At 40.8% G+C, this 19,274-nt stretch overlaps 1 protein-coding gene across 2 annotated transcripts in view; it reads left to right on the top strand.

Annotated features, from left to right (window-relative positions):
• The window catches only part of PARK7 (Parkinsonism associated deglycase), a 28,506-nt gene extending 18,005 nt beyond the window's left edge, over positions 1 to 10,501 (top strand). For both annotated transcript variants that reach the window (XM_020974737.2, XM_020974744.2), the window contains exons 6-7: positions 5,479 to 5,565; positions 10,005 to 10,501. In XM_020974737.2, the coding sequence (XP_020830396.1) occupies positions 5,479 to 5,565; positions 10,005 to 10,165 (248 nt within the window). In that variant the 3' untranslated portion in view covers positions 10,166 to 10,501. The remainder of the gene's footprint in view (positions 1 to 5,478; positions 5,566 to 10,004) is intronic.
• The last annotated feature ends 8,773 nt before the right edge of the window (positions 10,502 to 19,274 follow it).

Raw genomic sequence — 19,274 nt, 5'->3', positions numbered from 1 at the left:
CTAATTTGATACTGATTTTGACTGTTGCTGTAACTGGTCTCTGTGGTCTAACTGCACCCAGTCAGCTGATTCTGAAATTATATCCTAATCAGTAATCATTGGTTTCCTGTCAAGATGTAGTCTTTCTGTGTGATATTGTTCAGCATTTGCTATGCTTAATATTCAGGCATGAGGCTTCTTAGTGGTGTCTGTAAACCTTCAGTCTTGAACCATTTTTCATAATTCTTTGTTGTGTCCACTTTCACAGTGAAGTCACTGAGTTGTGAAGCCATATATTGTCCAGATTTTTCTTTTATTCAAGATCTTTGTAGAACTTCTTTACTTTTTGCTTTGGCACAAATGTACCGATCTGATCTGTTGAGTTTCAGCATCAGCGACTACTAACTTGTGTAACCTACCTTCTCATTGCTTTAAAATCTTGATGAAAACGGTTGCTTTATGTGTATGTCAGGGATATATTGTTTAAAATATGAGAGGGAAACAAGAAGGCTTTTGCAGGTTATTTTCTCCAGCAAATCACATCTGTGTGTTTGCACAGTTGACTGAAAGGCACAAAGAAAACATAAGGTCTTGCTGTTCTTTGATTTCAAAATCAAAACACAGTGGAGCAAAATGTAGCTTTAAAGGCCTCCTTTGTCTAACAGGGTCTTTTCCCTGCATATGTTAAGAGCATGGAGAAGAGTCCATGATAGATGCAACCACAGAGATAACTCTGTTCATTGCCCCTGATTACCAATATTAAATGAGGAATTAAATGGAGACACATGCTTCTTAAAGGGGTTTACTATTCTCATAGAGGAGGGCCTGCTCAGTCCATGTGAACCAATTTACCATAGATGAAGAAATCCCCCTACTGCTTCTGATTGTGGCTTACATTGTATGGGGGGGGGCTCCTTTAGGAGGTCCAAGACCACTCCAAAGAGATCAGCCTAACAGGTTATGCACAGTCATCTAGGTAGATGTCAAATTACACATTTTCCAAATTATGATGTGCAGTTAGATGTGCCTTCCATCTAGCCCTGCAGTCCATATCCTGTGAGCCAGCATGTAAACTTTGGACGTTGACCTGGGCCCAGAATGAAACAGAAGAGAATGGACTGGATTGCATTTGGAAAGTAAGATGCTGCTTTCTGTAATCACAGGCTGCTCCCTAATACAAAAACTCATCCTTTTAATGACCCAGAGGGTAATCGTGACACACGTGGAGAATAGCAGGAGGCTGCAGAGTATTACTGACCATGACATGTGCCCAAGAAGCACCGTGAATTAATCAGGGATGCTCAGGAGTGCTGGAGGGCGAGGATGGCTGCCTGAACGGAGCAGGTTTGCCCATCTTCTCCTTACCTCATCTAGCACAACCCCGAAATTCATGCCTGAATAATGATCAAGAAGCTACACTAAGAACTCCTACCCCAGAACTTCACAAAAAGTGAACCAGTAACTCCTGGACAACAGCAAAAGGAACTTGCCAGTAAAGTCGGTACCAGCACAGACAACAAGCCTCACCCTCCCAGGGCAACCAGAAACATGTCCCCTGCAGGGCTTTGACCCAAAGCAGCAAAAAACTGGAGGGCTTCTGCCAAGAGAGCCCTGGGGTAGTTGCAAACCCCAGCAGGAACCTTGGAAGTCCAGAAGTGTGCCAGTGTATAGGTGTGGCAGTGACCTGTGCAGGCATGGCTTGGACCAAGACGAGGCTTCAGGGTCCTCAGTGCACTTTCCCAAGATGCCAGAGAGGGCCCTAAAGATCAGTGCTCTGAATGTCAAAGGTCTAGGGTGGAAGCTCACCCTAGGGTGGTGGACATCGTCACAGGGACCCAAGTGACCCACGGTGATACCAAGCAGGGCTGAGCTCTCCCCTCAAAAGGCAGTGAAAGTCTCAATTCAGAAACTAAAGCTGAAGAGCTAAACTAAAGAAAACACCAACCATCATAAAAATGTATTGCAGATCTCAAGATCTCTCAAGGAAAAAAAAAAAAAGAAGGGAGTAATTCCTTAATTGCAAGCAGGGAGAAAATGAATTTTCCACAAGGCCTACATGAATACCTGGAAGAAATGAAGCAAGAAATTAAAAAATCAAATCAAAGCTTTTGAGGAAAGAAACAGGAGAATAAGTAACTTAGAAGAGAAAGTGACCCTTATCCAAATAGCACATTTGCTGAAAAATTGAGTCTACCAAAGAGAAATTAATGACTTCATGAGACAGCAAGAAATATTAGAACAAAATCAAAAGATTGAAAAAAATAGAAGAAACATAAGATATTTTATATCAAAAACAATTCGCCTTGAAAACAGGTCAGGGAGAATTAATTTAAGAATCATTGACCTCCCTGAAAACAAAAACTTGGACATGAATTTCAAGACATCATAAATGAAAACTTCCCAGATCTATTAGAACTAGAGGGCAGAGTGAAGATACAAAGAATCTACTATCACTTCCTGAAAGAAACTCCAAAGAAAAAGTCCCAGGAAGGTCAAAGCCAAAATCCAGAGCTCCCGCATCAAAAGAATTCAGGCATCCAGAAAGGAGCAAATCCAAGTACTACAGTCGGGACCAACCAGAGTCAGAATCGCACAAAATCTAGAAGCTTCTACTAAAAAAGGTGGTCAGCTTGAAATGTGGTGTTCCAGAAGCCAAAAGATACAGGCTGATAACCAAGAACAACTTGCCTGGCAAAGCTGCTTCCTTCAGAAGGGGAAGAAATGGACCTTGAACGACAGACGGTTTTCAAGCATTTGTGATGAACAGAACTCTGCTGAGCAAGAGCGTTGACATGCACACAGAGCTCCAGAGAAACCTGGAAAGGTAAATTTCTTTGAGAATTGGAAGAAGTTGTACGATTTTCTTGTGCTAACATTCTAACAGGGGAAAAGAAACAAGTTTCTCTTTAGGACTCCTAAAATCTGCAACGTATGGAGGGGAAAACAGGTCTTTGGGGTTCTATTCTGAGCATTTTGTAAAAGGGGAAAGAGAAGGGAAGATAAAAGGAGAAATACACTAGGGTAGAAAGGAGAGAGAAGGGGGTGAAACTGACTCCTCATAATCAGGGTTTATACCAGAAGCATATAAAAACATGACGGAAGGGGTGGGGAAGTGGTCTTCAAATAAACCTCACCATCATCTGGAATGGACAAAGGAGGGTTGACTCATTTGGGAATAAGGAACAAATTGTATGTGACTGTAATGGAATATTATTGCTGTGTAAGAAATGATGAAAGAGACAGTTTCAGAGAATCCTGAATATGAACTGATACCAAGGGAAGGCATCACAACCAGGAGGATAGAAAGATGTGTACAAGGACAACCAGATTGTCAAGAGGACTTTTACTGCAGCATGTTATCTACTTCCTGACAGAGAGGTGGTGGACTGGAGTTCCACAAAGAGACGTACATTTTTGGACATGGTCATTCTGTGGATGCATTTTGCTTGGCCATGCTTAATTGTTAGAAGATTTTCTTTGTCTCTCTTTTTAAAATTGTGTGTAGATTGTTGGCAGTAATGATTCCTCCCCCCCCCCAAAAGAACCATTTAAACATTTTTAAAATGTCTATAAGAGAACAGAAGGAAACAGACAGGACAGTTTTGAAAGTAATGTGTATTTGTTTAAAAAAAAGCAGTATGAAATGCAGATTTGTCGTTTCATACTTTTTTGTTTTGCTGTATATATGGAAATGCTCTTTGGTGTTTTAAGTTCTGAATTAAAAAAAAATTTAAGTATGTACTCAGAAAAGGAGGTCACATATCGAGACTGGGAGACGGATAACACCTGACCAACTTGAATGTTGCATTCTGGCACCCAAGAAATGGTCAAAGTTTGGAGGAGGACCACTAGAGCATTAATGGGTCCTCTGGGGAGGGCTCCCGGCGGACATGAGGATGGGAAAAGGATGGATGGTGAATCTGTTTCTAATATAGACAAAGTAGCCACATTGAGATAATGAATCCATTAAAATCAGTTTGATCGTATTAAATTTGTTCCATCTTGTCATACAGATAGCTAAAAAATTGATAGGCTTGTCTTCATCTAAATCAGGTGCTTAGTCAATATTTTAATCATTATATGTATTATGTTTTTGTTAGATGGTGTAGTGGGTAGAGTGCTGGATTCGGAGGCAAGTCGGAAAGGCCTGAGTTTGAATCCTATCTCCCACACACTGATTAGCTGTGCAAGTCTCTGAACCAACTCTTTTAGTCTAGGTTTCCTCCTCTCTGAAAGGAGAATAATAGTGACACCTATTTCATAGGGTGCTTGTGAAGATCAAGTAAGATTATATATGTAAAGTGCTTTGCAAACTTTGAAGTGTTTATAGATGTATGTGTTTGTATAAAAATATTAGTTACTGTAATGTTGATATAGATTAAAATATTAGCTATAAATCTTACTGCCTGATTTACTTAAAAAACTTGTCTGTATCTCATCCTAAGAAATACATGGTTTTTCTCCTTTTAAATTTTAAAAGTAACTTAGGACACTATGTTTTAGGCTCTGAAATTCTTTATTTTTTTTCTTCTTACCGTAAACTTAATCACCAGCAAGCATTCACATTTATACCCAAAAAAGGATTATATACAAAACTATGAACTGTAAATAGTTTTGAATTTTTTAAAAGTATATATTAAATATAACATGGAGTAATAGTAATGACTGTCTCCCTTGTGTCTCTTTCTGAACTTTTTTTTTTCTGTGCATTTAAAAAATTTTGTTGATGTCCTTTTTTCCCTTTTGGGGGGCATCTCTATCACTGTTCACTAATTAGCATCCCTGTCTCTCCCTCCATTGTAACAAGTGTACTGAAACAAAATAAATCAACATGTTGACCTTGTCTCATGTTGCACCTTAAGTCCCTCACCTGTTTGCCCAAGAGCTGTTTCCACTTCAGTCTTCTGAAGTCTGATTGGGCTCTGGTGATCAGAGTTGTTCTGATGTCTTTCAGACTTGTTTTCCTTTTCATTATTGTGATCACTGTGTAAATACTTTTTTGATTATTGCTCATTGTGCTCTGTATCAGTTCCTACGTCTTCCAGTTTCTCTTAATTCATCATGTGTCATTTCTTACAGCTCAATAAATATTACATTGAACTATTTCCCAAATGAAGAAGCACCTGCGTGGTTTCTAGTTCTTAGCAGACAACAAAAAAAATGCTGCTGTGACTATTTTTGTGCATGTACAAGTGGCAGTGCAGCATAGTGACTTCACTGGTACACTTCTAAATTATCTTCTAGGATGGTTACATCAGGTCCCAGCTTTGCCTACAGTGCATTAGTCTGTCCATCTTCCCACAACTAGTCCAACATGGGCCATTTTCATCTTTTGTCATCTTGCCCAGTCCCTCTAGAATCAAAACTTGTTATGTTCAGAATTCTTGATCTGGGCCTCTGGCTGTTTTGTTTTGTTTGGAGTCTTGATGCTGCAGTTTCAAAAATGGTAGTTCAGCACCTGTGCTTAGTAATCCTTTTAAAAACGTATCTGTTTTATAGGACCGACAGCTCTCTTGGCTCATGAAATAAGTTTTGGAAGCAAAGTTACAACCCACCCACTGGCCAAAGACAAGATGATGAATGGAAGTAAGTACGATTGTAGATTTAGTGCACAAAATGCCTTCTCACAAATTCATAATGGAGTGTATCCAACCAGGATCTTAAGCAATGAGTATTCTCTGGGAGTTCCTCCTGTTCAGAAATGGCTGAACTTTCTTCTTTCACCTTTGTTAATTTTTCTTTTTTTTTGAAGGCTGTACAGGTTATAGTATGTGGGTAAGGGATGGAGTGTTTCTGTAGTAAAATGGAAGGTGAAAGGGGGTGGCTGAGACGTGGGTGGAAATATGACAGGATGCTTTCCTGTAGTTGGTTTTAACAAATTTACAGCTATGTTGCAGACTAAAAATAGCTGGGCAATATTGGCTTAGAGTTTTAGCTACTTGAATATTCAAGTTTAAATTCTGTAACCCCCAAAAAAAATTCAGAAAAGGCCACCTTATCATTCATTAGTTAAATTGCAGATAAATGGATCTCTCTCAGAAACCAGTCTTCTTTAGTAGGCCCTTTGAAATTCGGGGGATTTGGATGGAATTTATGCCTGTGGCTCAAGCCTGTTTTGTAAACATTATTTGCCCTTAGGAGAGGAAGTATAGTGATCAAATCAGAATATACCTTAAAAATGGAGTCTCTCCTTCTCCCCACTTCCCATGGTTGCAAGATTAATTTCTTCTCTGCTATTACAACTACAGTTTGTTAAAGGGAGAATTTTAAAGTTTTTAAGTTTTTAAAGTCATGAGTTTAATCTTTAATCTTAATGAGTTTTAATTTTTTAAAAATATTTTATTATTAACTTAATCACTGTCAATAAAAAAAAATTGCACATGGACTAAACCCCCTCCTCCAAAATAATAACTGAAAAATAGTCATAGACACTTTAAGAATTATGACACTTTGTTTTCTTTGTATCCTTTTCCAAAAATTTGCTCCACCAAAAATGGTGGAGTGGGGGACAGTGCTCAGCAGTGTTCATTTGATAACATCCTTGGGATAGGATCCTTGAATTAGTTTTTTTTTTCCCCAGTTATAGTTTTAAGTTCCAAACTCTATCCTACCCTCCCCTTCTGAGATGGTAAGCTGTCAAGATAATGGTTATACATATGCAATTATGTAAAACATTTCCATATTAGTCATTTTGTACAAGATGACTTGAATAAAAGAAAAAAATTGAAAGAAAGTGAAAAATAGCATGCTTCGATCTGTATTCCGTTAATATCAGTTCCTTGGATTAGTTCTTAGTAAGAGCTGCAACAGCAGTTGCAGTGTTGGATTCCTTACAAAATTATGTCAGGGTATAAAATAGAGAAATGCTGTCAAGAAGGATTTTAATGATTTGTTACTTTATTAGCCTGGGAGCCCCCTGCCTGAATGCAGGCTACAGTCCTTTTATGTCTCTGAGAATTGCTTTGGTTAAAAATTTGGTCACTCTGTGGCCCACTGTATGGAAGCTCCCTCTCCAGACTTAGTGAGACTGGGCCTCAGACTGTAGGCCTGGGCTTTGTCACCAGCTTGTACTTGTGCTCCAGGCCTGGCAGAACCTGCCGGAGCCTGGGCTATCCTGGCACAGCCTTTAAGAACCAGGGTCTCCTCCAGGCCACGCCTTAGAAGGCATCGGAGGAGGACTTTTGTGGAGGAAGGTGTATCATAGTTGCCCCAAATTTATAATGATCTGAACTAATTTGGCATGTATGTGATTAGTCAAATTAGGGATTAAACAAATACATGCTAAATTCTGTTTCTCCAGACTCACCACTAGATAGTAGTTAATAGGGAATTTGGTTTTAATTTTAAAACCAAGGTTTAAATTTTTTTTTGTTTTAATTTTAAAGTCAAGTTTCTTATTACCCATGTTGACTCTAGAAAAATAGAATTTAGCATGCCTTTAATTTATACCTAATATTACTAATCACATGCATGCCAAATTAGTCCTAAAACTTGGTCTTAAAACAGTAAATGTCTAAAAAATTATGGGTTTTTTTTTTTAATGAGCAGTTGAAGCTTGATTGTTTAGTATCGAGGGGGGTTTTTTAGGCTTGAGTAGTTAGTAAATTGCATCTAACAAAATGATAGCTTCTCTTGCCTGCATCAGGGTTTTGGGGTTATGTCAACAGAGCAAACTCACAGCTCCAGGAGCCGATTTCTAGTTCTCCATATCCAACTCTTTGTTTTCCTGTGTTGCTAAAAGAATGTCACTGAGGAAATTGAAAAATTACTAATACAGTTTTTATTCTTAAGTAGTTTATTACTTTTACTTCCAAGAATGAGTTTTAAGGTATTCCATGTTGCTCTGGAAATTTTGAACTTTATTATTTTAATGAGTGTTTTTACGTTAAGATAATGAGAAATAACTTTTGTTTACAGTTAATTCTGTTTTGACAAAGTTGAGGAACATAAAACTTATATTTTGTTTCTGAGGTTCTTTAAACCTAATGTATAATGAATAACTTTAGTTCTGGTCAAATGTTTGGGAGGGTGGCACATGAGAATGCTTATTTATCTAAATTCACATAAAGTTATTCAACTCCAGTGGCCCTAGGATCAAATGTACAATCCTGTGGTTGACTCTTAAAGTCTCCGTACCGTGGCCCCTTCCTGCCTTTCCAGTGACTCTGGCCTCCTGGCTGCTCCTCACACACGCCCTCCACCTCCCTGCACCCCGCCTGGATGCGCCCCCTCCTCCTCTCTGCTTCCTGGATTCCTTGGCTTCCTTTGGCTGTCTGTCTCCAGGAAGCTCGCCCCAGTCCTCCACAATCCTAAGGCCTCCATCTTAGCCTGGGTGCCGGGGTTTCCTGTCGTCAGGTGGTGAGCTTCTCAGCTGCTGTTGGCTCACACAGTAGGCACTTGAGTGCGATCTGCATTTCTGAGGAAAGACTGATTAGGGAGTTCAAAAAAAGAAGCAACACCAAAGACACCAGTACTCTAGGAGATAGTCCTGCAGTAGTTGATGTTTTCTAAAATGTTTATTTTGGGGAAGGGGGCTTGCTGAAGTTTTCTAGTATATATGGTTTTTACCTCCCAGCTCCTCCCTATCCCAGCCATCTCCTATGACAAACACTTCAAAGAGTCTGTGGTCCCATTTGGGAGGCAGGTCTGCCCTGTCCAGGAATCAAATGTGGGGATTAAAATTTGATCTTAGCCAATTTGCACTTTAATCAATAGTGGGAAAGAATGATTATTATAATTTTTTTTTAAAGCTACACCATTTTGAGACAGGTCAGTACTATTAAGAACATAGTGTAGGTAATTAAACACATTGAACAAACATTAATTGTGCATTCCTGTGCAAGGCACTCATGGTAGGCCCTGTGGAGAGTCCAAGTGAGAAACCTCTGATTTTGTGGCACTTACAGTTCCATAGGGCAGAGAAGACGAGTGCCCAGCAACAGTGAGAGGAGTATGAGGAGAAATGCAGGAAAAGGTACAGAGTGTGGCCTTAAGTTAGAGAAGGAAGAAATCATCTCCTGTAAGTGGGAAACAGGGAAAGCTTCAAGGAGGGGGTGGCATTTGGTTTGGGTTTTGAAAGATGATGGCAGAAGGGCATTCCAGGCAGAGAACAGAATGAGCCCTTATCCACAGAGGTGAGAAATGTGCTAAAAGGACAACGGCTTTGTTAGTTCCTGCTTCCCACCTCTTCCCTCGCTGATCCTTCCTGCCCATCCTGCTGGCTGCTGGAATCTATTCCCTGTTCAAAACCCTGCAGTGTCTCCCTGTTGCCTGCAAAGTAAAATAGAACCTCTTCAGTTTGGCCTTGAAAGGCCCTCTACAATTTGGCTTCAGACTACCTTTCCAGCCCAATTTCATATATTTACATTCACACACTTAAGTTCCAACCAAAGCTGGGCCCCAAATCAACATGCCGTATCTTGCCTCCAGGTATTTTCCTCTCCAGTGGCATCTCCTTCCTTATCTCTTCTTCTTAGAACATTTCATAGTCCTTTCTAGGTCAACTCTGAGAGTCCCTACTCCTCATAATATTTACTGGTGTTCTCCCCTTCCTCAAATTACTTGGGTTTTTTTAACTTATCTTGCACCCAAGTTGAATCCCCAGTAGAGTGTGTGCTCCTTGGGTGCAAGGATTAGTGCCCATCACAGTCCCCTGCACACAGGAGGCCTTAGTGATGTAGTCATTGGATTTAATTGGCTGTTTTAGAGTTCATTTCGTCATTAATGATTAGCAGTGCTTTGGGGGCGAGTCTTTGGTTATGTTTCTTTCTGAGTTATATATCTCTTCCCATCCCCTAATCTGTATCTCCTCTTTTCTTCACTCTCTTCCCACAGTACTTAGTCTTCTTCAGGCTATAGGTGTTAAGCAAATGATCTTGGCTGACACAGGGTTTTTTGTTCAGTATTTGTTAAGAACCATCCCTCCTAGAACAAAGAATAGAGCAGGCTGGCACTCCCTGTTAGCTGTGGCGTTCTGAGTGATCCAACTTACCACCCTGTGTCCTGTCTTTATTTTCCATTTAAAGATCATTATACCTACTCAGAGAATCGTGTGGAAAAGGATGGCACCCTTCTTACGAGCCGTGGTCCTGGAACCAGCTTTGAGTTTGGCCTTGCGATTATTGAGGCACTCATGGGAAAACAAGTAGCAGATCAAGTAAAGGGCCCGCTTGTGCTTAAAGATTAGAGCAAAAAGCTTTCTTGATTAATAACTTAACAGTCCCTTAGAAATTGCTAATATTTAATTTTTTTTTTGAAGTGTGAAAAGCAGTGTAACATCATTTGAAATGTAGTTGTTCTCAAGGATTGTGTATGTGTACCCATTGCTTTTCATTAAGTTATGTTGAAATTAAAGGACGGCTTAGAAAAATGTCTCCCTGCTTGATGATGTGACTGCAGTGGCAGTTGCCCGAAAGACTGAAGACAGCTGTATGCACGTGTAGCTGCTGCTCAGCCTCTCGCTTTCCTGTTCACACATTTCTGAACCCTGTTGGCTAAATAAAATACAACATTTGGGAAATAATTAGTTGTTGCTTGGCTTTTGTGAAACATGGAGCCTGTTTACAGCAAGCTTGCCTTTCTCCTTTATAGCATTCTTTCTCAGAAGCAAAATACACCGATTCACTAGCAAGCATATTTTTTACATAAACATTGGCTGATGAGAGTAAAGCATAAGTTTAGATGCTTGAACAATGAAATATTTTGTTATAAAACAAAGGACTTTAAAAGACTTGATTAAATTTTCAGTGACTAGCTGGAAAAAGTTATCTCTTACCCCTGCATGGAATACGTGCATTTCAGCATCATTGTACATTTTTGTAAAACAAATTGTGTTTTTCCATTACTTATCTTGAATTTGAATACTAAACTGTTCTCTACCCCCTCCTCCCACATCATTTCCCTCAGTTCTCTTCAGGTTGGATTGAAAGCTTTTGGTGAAAAAAGTGGCTATGGGGCAGGTAGGTGGTACAGTTGGATAGAGCTTCATTCAGCCTTGGAGTCAGGAGGATCTAAGTTCAAATCTGGACTTAGACACTTCACACTTACTAGCTGTGTGACCCTGGGCAAGTCACGTAATGCCTATTGCCTCACCCCCCCCCAAAATAAAGGACAAAAAGAAAGGGGCTGAAATGGGGACCAAATTATGACATGGTCTATATTACCACACCAAGAATTCTGTTAACACTTAGAACAACGTTTGGATTCATTTCATGCAAATAGTATCTTTGCTCCTCTACGACCCCACCCCCATCTCACACCTTCTCTACTGAATTAAAGGGAATATTTTATTCCTGAGAAATTTCCGAGTCCATATTCTCCTGAAATTTAGTTCCTCACCCTGCCTAGCCCATTTCACATGTCTGATAGACCGAAGCTAGTTTCCTACTGCACCATGAGTAAATACAGAGCCTGTGAGTCTGTTGTTCAAGGACCAGCCTAGCTGATTTCTGAGACTCATTACCAGGTTGATGTAAGGTTTTTACACACACACACACACACACACACACACACACACACACACACACACACTTTTTTGGCCACAGCAACTCTTAAAAATTGTCTGCTGTCATATATAGGTTATAATTGGTATCCGTGGTAGGAATGCCCACGTTGAAAAAAAAGTATTGAGCTTTGAAATTTGGAGGCATCCTTACTCAAAAATGAAAGATTATCAATAAGGAAGTAGAAATTAGAGGGGTTTTGCTAATGTCACAGAATTTTATAAATAATTTATTGTTATCAAACATTTATAAAATGCCCTCAATATTGATACCTTGTACTAAATCTAAAACCACTTTGTGATATACAGCAGTTTCTGATGTAAGTGAAGCTGTTCATTGAAGTAGTATCTGCTCTAAGTGGAGACAAAACCTTGGAGAGAATAGAGTAGAGAAGGGAAGTGAAAGTGAATGTATAGAGAAGAAAGAAAATTAATCCTTTGAATGTTTGTCCCCTAAGAGCTGGCAGGAAAGTCCTTGGAGATAGCTCTTTTGGAGAACAGAATTTCAAAGAGTTGTCACATCCCAAACTAATGTTTGTTTTTCCCCAAATCCAATCTAAATTGTTCTGCTACTTGTCCAGAAAACTAGTCTGCAACCCTGTGATCTAAGCTGAGGTTTGTAGTCCGGCATAAGAGGAATGATTCTCTTTTTAGGCATGTAAATAAAATTTTAAAATCTTCTTTATTCCCTTCTCCACCCTGCCCTGAACCCCTTGGGCAGTGTGGCGAAGCCTATGGATTCTTTCTCAAAGTAATGCTTTTAAATGTATAAAACAAAACATGTAAGATTATGAGGGAAACCCTTTATACCAAAATAGTTATTAATTTTTTTAAGTTCACATCCCTGCCTCTCCTCCCTGCAGCCCAAGAACTGATCAGTAGGGGTTCTTAGGACAGCTATAGCTGTCATTTGGACATCTTCTACAATGGTAGCAAACACTTAGGAAGCATTCATCTCCCTAGTTTATAGCTCACTTTATAGTCAAGTGGTTGTAGAACAAAGTTACTGGCTTTCCCAAGGAATATAATTGTATATTTTTAATATATGTTACATATTTTAATTAAATTTCTTGTATAATTTTTACACATAGGGAAGACTTGTCAAAGGAGCACTCTTCCAGAGTAGCATTTAGGGGCAGCTAGGTGGTACAGTGCATAGTGGACCCTCCTGGACTCAGGAGGATCTGAGTTCAAATGTGGCCTCAGACAAATAACACTTATTAGCTGTGTGACCGTGGGCAAATCACTTAACCCCATTGCCTAACCAAAAAAAAAAGTGGCATTTATCTCTGCTTAGTTGAGTTTTTTGTTTGTTTTTTAAATAATCAACAACCAGTAAGCACAGAAGGACTTTTATTCCCTGTACTTTTAAAAGTCAATTGTGTGACCGCAGTGTCTGTCGTGGAATATTATGTAGAGTGTTAACCCCCAAGTCCAGAGGATTTACCACTAGCCAGGAAAGTGATGGATTTAAAATCCAAAATGAGACAACTTTTGGATGTGGTCAAGATGGACTATGGATATTTGTTGGGGGAGGGGGGGCACGAGAATAAGAATTTATTACACACCTACTATGTGCCAGGCACTGTTCTAGTCTCTTTACAAGTATCATCTCATTTGTTCCTCACCACCCTACAGGGTAGGTGCTATTATTATCCCTACTTTACAGTAGAGGAAACTGAGGCAAACAGATGACTGCAGATGACTGCCATCACCTGCTCTCTTGCTGGGGGCAGGGGGGAGATAATAAATGTTTGTAAAAATAATTTTTGAATGCAGACCAAGATAAGTTTTTGGATGATCAGCCCATACAGCTAGTCCATCATTAGTACATGTCTATTGGGCTTTTAGCACAGTGCTGGACACACAGTAAATGCTATATAAATGCTAGCTATTATGTTAATATAATAATGTTATTATACATTTGGGAAACTGAACAGGGCTTTGACTGACATTCATCTTCTTGAAACCAAGACGCAATAATCTAGTGATGGGCTGGCTGCAAAATGTGGCCTGAATACTGGTCCCCAAAGACTTCAAACTGTAGGTCATGGAAAGGCCATGGTGGGTGTGAGCAGGCCACAGCATATCATCAGCAAAGAATTCTGCAGGAGAAGCAGTATAAAAGATAGGATCAAAGAAAGGCATGAGCAGGAGACAGGCTGGTCATTTAGCAAGAGTGAGAGATAATTGATGGACAGCCCATCTGCGTGACTGAGCAGCAGAGCTCACAAACACAGTAGCAGGAGACCTGGAAGAGTGGCCCTTTGTGGAGGACTTAGGACATGGATGAAAGTGAGCCTTGCCTGAGGAGACACAGATGGGTTGTGGTCGGTACTGTTGGAGTGACGCTAACAGGTTCACCACAGCCTTGCTAGCTTTGGCTTTGTGGTTCTATTTGTCACTTTAAGGTATAGTGATATTACATTTTATTTTTTATGCCATTAAAAGGTTCTGATAAATGTGATGAGGGTGAATTGCCCAGTCCGAGAGTCTCTGACCCTGCAACTAGCCCATTGCCCTCCGGGGCAAATAAAACAAATTGAATCCTGCTTCCATATAGCAGCCCTTCACATTCTCTTCCCCAGATTTATTGGGAGGATTGTAGCGATGATTCTTGTATTTGATGGCTTCTGAGGTCCTTTCCAAACCTGAGATTTTTATGATTCTGTGGAATACTCAGACAGCAATGGTGTTCCCACTACACCCCATACTTCCGTCCCATCTAATCTGGCCAAGTGTCCCAAGTTCCCTCAGCACGCTACTCACTTTTCGCTGGACACACTCCATCTTCTCAGGGTCCACCCTAACATTCGCACTGAGTACTGGCCACAACATCCCTGATAAGACCTAGCCAGGGCATTTATACCATCCCTCTTATGTGAATCCTGAACGTAGCCACCAGTAATGGATGTATGTAGTTAAGGCATCAGAAAGCCAATCACCACCCTGTGGCTACTTCTCCTAGTTCCTTTAAGCAGTCCTGGAACTCGCAATGATGAGAATCGCCAAGGAACAGATACTCTTGGGAGTCCATGGGTCGGCCAACGCCTGCAGATGTCACCCCAGGAGGCTCTTTTGACATGGGTCGATTCAGTATTGACTCAGAAGGGCTGCTAATTATTGCTTCAAAATCATCGCTCCCTGCAGTACCAAGTTGTAGGAGAGAACATGTTTACAATCTTCTCTAATGTTAGACTCTAGGGTAGGGTGGTCAGGCTCCTTTTTCTTCCTTTTGTAAAATGTGTGATTAAAAACTCAGCTTTTCCTTACAGCAATTTAAAAAATATACACCTTGTCTACTGAGCTTCTCTGTCTTTCATCCCACATCTCCGGTTGCCAAACGTTGTCATTTCTCATTTCTTTCCCTGTAACATCCCTTGTATATGTCCCCTTCTCTCCACTCACACAGCCCTTATCTCAATTCAGGCCTTTATCACCTCTTAGCCGGACTATTGCATTAGCTTCCTCATTGATTTCCTTGTCTCAGCTTGAATACTGTTTAGAGTTAATAGTGCCTGAATTCTCATCGAAAGGAACAGAATCTAAACTTGTAACAGCTAGGAAAAGCTAGAAAATTAAACAGGAATAGGAAGGCATCATTCTCTTCCTTTCCCTCCCCCACTCATTGAGAAGGTAATAAAAACAAAACCTATTGCAAATACATATAGTCATGCAAAACCATTTTCTGTATCAGCCATATCCAAACAAAGAAGAAAGGAGAGAAAATAAAATATAATATGCGCTCCTGAGCCCATCAGCTCTCCATCAGGAGGTAGGCTGCATGTTCCATCACAAGTCCTTTGGAATTTTTGTTGGTCATTGTGTTGATGACCAGAGATCCTAAGTCTTTTAAAATTAATTATCTTTACAGTGTTGTTGTCATTGTGTAAACTGTTCTCCTGATTGTATTCCCTTCTTTCTGCATCAGTTCATACAGGTCTTCCCAGGGTTTTCTGAAACCATTCCCTTCAATCATTTTCTTACAGTACAATAGTATTCCATCATATTCACATACCATAACGTGTTTAGCCATTCCCCAATGATGGCGTTCCCAAGGCTATTAGATGTGGCAATTAAGAGATAAGGGGTAACTTTGGAGACCACATTTTCAGTTGAATGGTGAGATTGAAAGTCAGATTGAAGAGATTCTAGAAAAACAGAAGAAATGGAGGCGCTTGAGTATAGATAGATGGTTTTTCAAGGCATTTAGCTGAAAACAGATGAGATGACATCTCATCTGGGGTGACAGCTGGGGGTCATGGCAATATCTGGGAGGGTTTTTTAAGGATGGATGAAAGACTTGGGCATGTTTATAGGTAGCAGGGAAGGAGCCAGTAGATAGGGAAATATTGAAGATTAAAGAGAATAGAGATGGTAGTATGGACAAATTTCTGAAGAAGATGGGAGATGATGGGGTCAAGGGTGCATGTAGAGGAACTGACCTTATCAAGTAGAAGGTCTATTTCAGTGTGAAAGAATGGAACCAAGGAGGAGATTGTGGGGGATTATATCAGAGGGCTGGAAGAGGGGGAGAAGAGGAAGCTCTCTAGGAATGGCTTTTAATCTTTTCAGTATAGTATGGGTGAGGGCCAGTTTCCAGCTGAGAGGGTGGGAGAAGGAGATGGCATGGAAAGCTTGGGAAGAGGAAAGAAAGTTTGGAATATCCACTGTGGTAAGTGGGATAGGGAGTCAAAGAGGAGTGGGATTGCCTTGTTGGGGAAGGGACCCATTTGTAGTATTCTCAGATTCTCTGAGAAAGAACATAACAATACTTTCTAAAGTAGGAGCAATATTTTTTCTGCAGGTAACTTTGCCAGATCCCAATGATCATCATAGCATGCATTTTAATGAACAGTTTAAAAAAATTAAAAAAGCATTTTCAGGTACTTATGATGGGTCAGGCACCATGCTAAACCCTAGGGATATGGATACAGAAGCACAGATAGCCCCTGACCTCACAAAAGGGGAGTGGCCGCGGCCAGGGACAGGCATTTTTCCCTGAAAGTTAGCAGGGTGGTGAGTGAGGATCCTAGGGAGCAGATTGACATGCCTCTTTCGAAAATAATGGCTGAGCTGATTTGACCGTGGTTCCCAAACTGGATAAATGAGAGGTGGAGGAGGGAGAGAGGTTTGCAAGGTTGTTGGAAAGTTGGCAAGGCTGGAATCTGGACCAGGTGGGGCAGTCATTGGTTTACACAGTGGGATCCCAAGGTGGAATTTCTGGAGATGAAGGGATTAAAATCTCCAGGGCATGATTTCTGGCCCAGATAGTATTGTCCTCTTTTTTTTTTTTAAGAAATTAAGAAACTTCAGCTCTAGAAGCCCACGGGTGGGTCATATGGGAATAGAATCAGATTTCCTGCCTCTCAGCATAACAGCTATTATACTGATCCATCTTGTCATGTGGACAGATGAGTTACCTACTCACCTGGATCAAACATCACATGGTACAGCTGGTTGCCTTTTGCCCCACAGCCATTTCTGGAGGAATAGGGAAGAAGTCAAAGTAGGGCCATTAGCGGCAACCTGGCTCTGACCTTTATCACCCTTCCTGCCACCTGCCATATTCCTACCAGACTGAAATCCTGGCAGCTGTTTACAAAAGAACTGTATGTCTGAAATTCTGCACCTTTAGAAGAATATGCAGCTCCTTCGAGTTTTCCTGTTAATTAAAATTCACTGCATTTGTCAGACGGCCAGATTGCCAGTCTAGGTTCTGGTCTCCCAAAGTTTTATGCTATTTCAGAGTTTGGTGAAAAAGGAAAACCTGATAATTTGACATTCCACTGAATTAAAAGGAAGAACTTTAGAATATGAAGGTAGGATTATAATCCTGAAGCCTGTCTGAAAACAGACAATTTATAAGAAAAAAAAATTTGGACTAAGTCCTATTTGGTGATAGTGATGGAGTAGGGGGAAAATTCCAGGATTTGGGGGATGGGTGTGGGGATGAGGAGCCTCAAACTTGAAAGCCCAGGTACTGCATGTTGGTTCAAAATGCGAAAAGGAAGATTTACTAAGATTTAAAAAGCATTAGGAGGGAGCAGTCCCAAACACAAACCTTGAGAAGCAGTGACGAAACTACAAGAGACTGCTGTGATATAGCTGATTAAGGGACGTCATTCAAGTCTGCATAGTTGAGTTAAAAAAAAAAAACCTCAACCCAAACAACCCTTAAGCCAGATAAAAATACATTTAAATAGGGCTTTTGAGTATTTTTGTCAGGTTTCTTCTTTCAGAAACAGAATAATATTACATAGAATTTATGGAGGGGAGAAGTTTCCTTACAAAAGGAATGTGTAAGGAGTTTAATCCCATTATCCCCATTCCAGAATCTAACTTTTCTCTCCCTCCCTCTTTCCCTCTTCTCCTTCTTAATTCCCTCTCCTTTCCTTTCCTCTCTCTCTTTCCCTCTCTCCCCCTCTCTTTTTCTCATTCTCCCCTCCCTCCTCTCTCTTTCTTTTTCTCTATCTCTTCCTGTCTCCCTCCCTTCCCCCTTCAGAGCACCCATTGCACACTCATGTGCACTCCCACAGTGTAGGAGGGAATTCCTTCCATCACATACTCAACCAATGGTTACTCCAGCCTTGCCCGAATTGATCACTCAGCACACCTAAAAGTGTTTACTCTGTACCCCATAGGCATCGTGCTAAAATCTAGGGATTCAGTGAGAGAAGACAGAGACAGACAGAGATAGAAACAGAGAGAGAGAGAGAGAGAGAGAGAGAGAGAGAGAGGGAGGGAGGGAGACAGAGAGAGAAACAGAAAGAGGGAGACAGAGACAGAGAGAGATAGAAACAGAAACAGTGAGAGAGAGAGAGGGAGGGAGGGAGGGAGACAGAGAGATAGAAACAGAGAAACAGAGAAAGAGGAAGGGAGAGAGAAAGAGAGAGAGAGAGAGAGAGAGAGAGAGAGAGAGAGAGAGAGAGAGAGAGAGAGAGAGAGAGAGAGAGAGAGAGAGAGAGGGAGAGAGAGAGGGAGGGAGGCAGAGAGAGAAACAGAAAGAGAGAGACAGAGAGAGTCAGACACAGAGAGAGGCAGAAGAAAGAGGAGAAGCCGCCTCCAGTACAGCTTCTACCCAAGGAGTTTTCTATTCCAGTGGAGGAGACCACATAGAAATAAATAAATAGGTCACTAAAAAGCCCCCCCAGGGGAGCTCTCTGTGTTGGGGGATCCAGGCCTTCCTAAGACAAGCCATTCCAGGTCAGGGTAGCTCTGATAATTAGGAAATTTTTCTTTGCCTCTTCCATAGATTTACATTTTTGCAACATGAAACAGGGGCCTTGCAGAAAAAACTTAGCCCTTCTTCCGTGTGACAGCCTTTTAAATAACTTGGAGACAGCGAACACATCTCTCCCCCACCCTGAGACTTTTTCTGCAGGTTCAACATCCCCAGTTCAGGTATTTTCCCCATGGCATGAAGTCAACCCTGGTTGCCTACCTAACAGTGTTGCAGCCAGCTTGGCATCAGGAAGACATGAGTCCAAATGCAGCCTCTGACACTGACTAGCTGTGAGGTTCTGGGCAAATCATTTAACCTCTGCCTCAGTTTCTTCATCTGCAAAATGAGGGTAACAATAGCACCCACTTGTTGGTGTGAGGATTAAGTCATTCAGTGAACATTTATCAGGTACCTGCTACATGCCAGACATTGTGCTAGGCACTGGGGTTACAAAAAGAGGCAAAAGTCCCTGCCCTCCAGGAGCTTACAGTCTAAGGGAGATAACACGCAAATAAATATTACCGACAAGCTAGGTACAGGATAAATAGGAAATAATTAACCGAGGGAAGG

The sequence above is a fragment of the Phascolarctos cinereus genome, unplaced genomic scaffold (genome assembly GCF_003287225.1).
Source record: "Phascolarctos cinereus isolate Bilbo 61053 unplaced genomic scaffold, phaCin_HiC Scaffold_726;HRSCAF=1367, whole genome shotgun sequence".
NCBI lineage: Eukaryota > Metazoa > Chordata > Mammalia > Diprotodontia > Phascolarctidae > Phascolarctos > Phascolarctos cinereus.
This window is presented reverse-complemented; position numbering and strand designations above follow the sequence as displayed.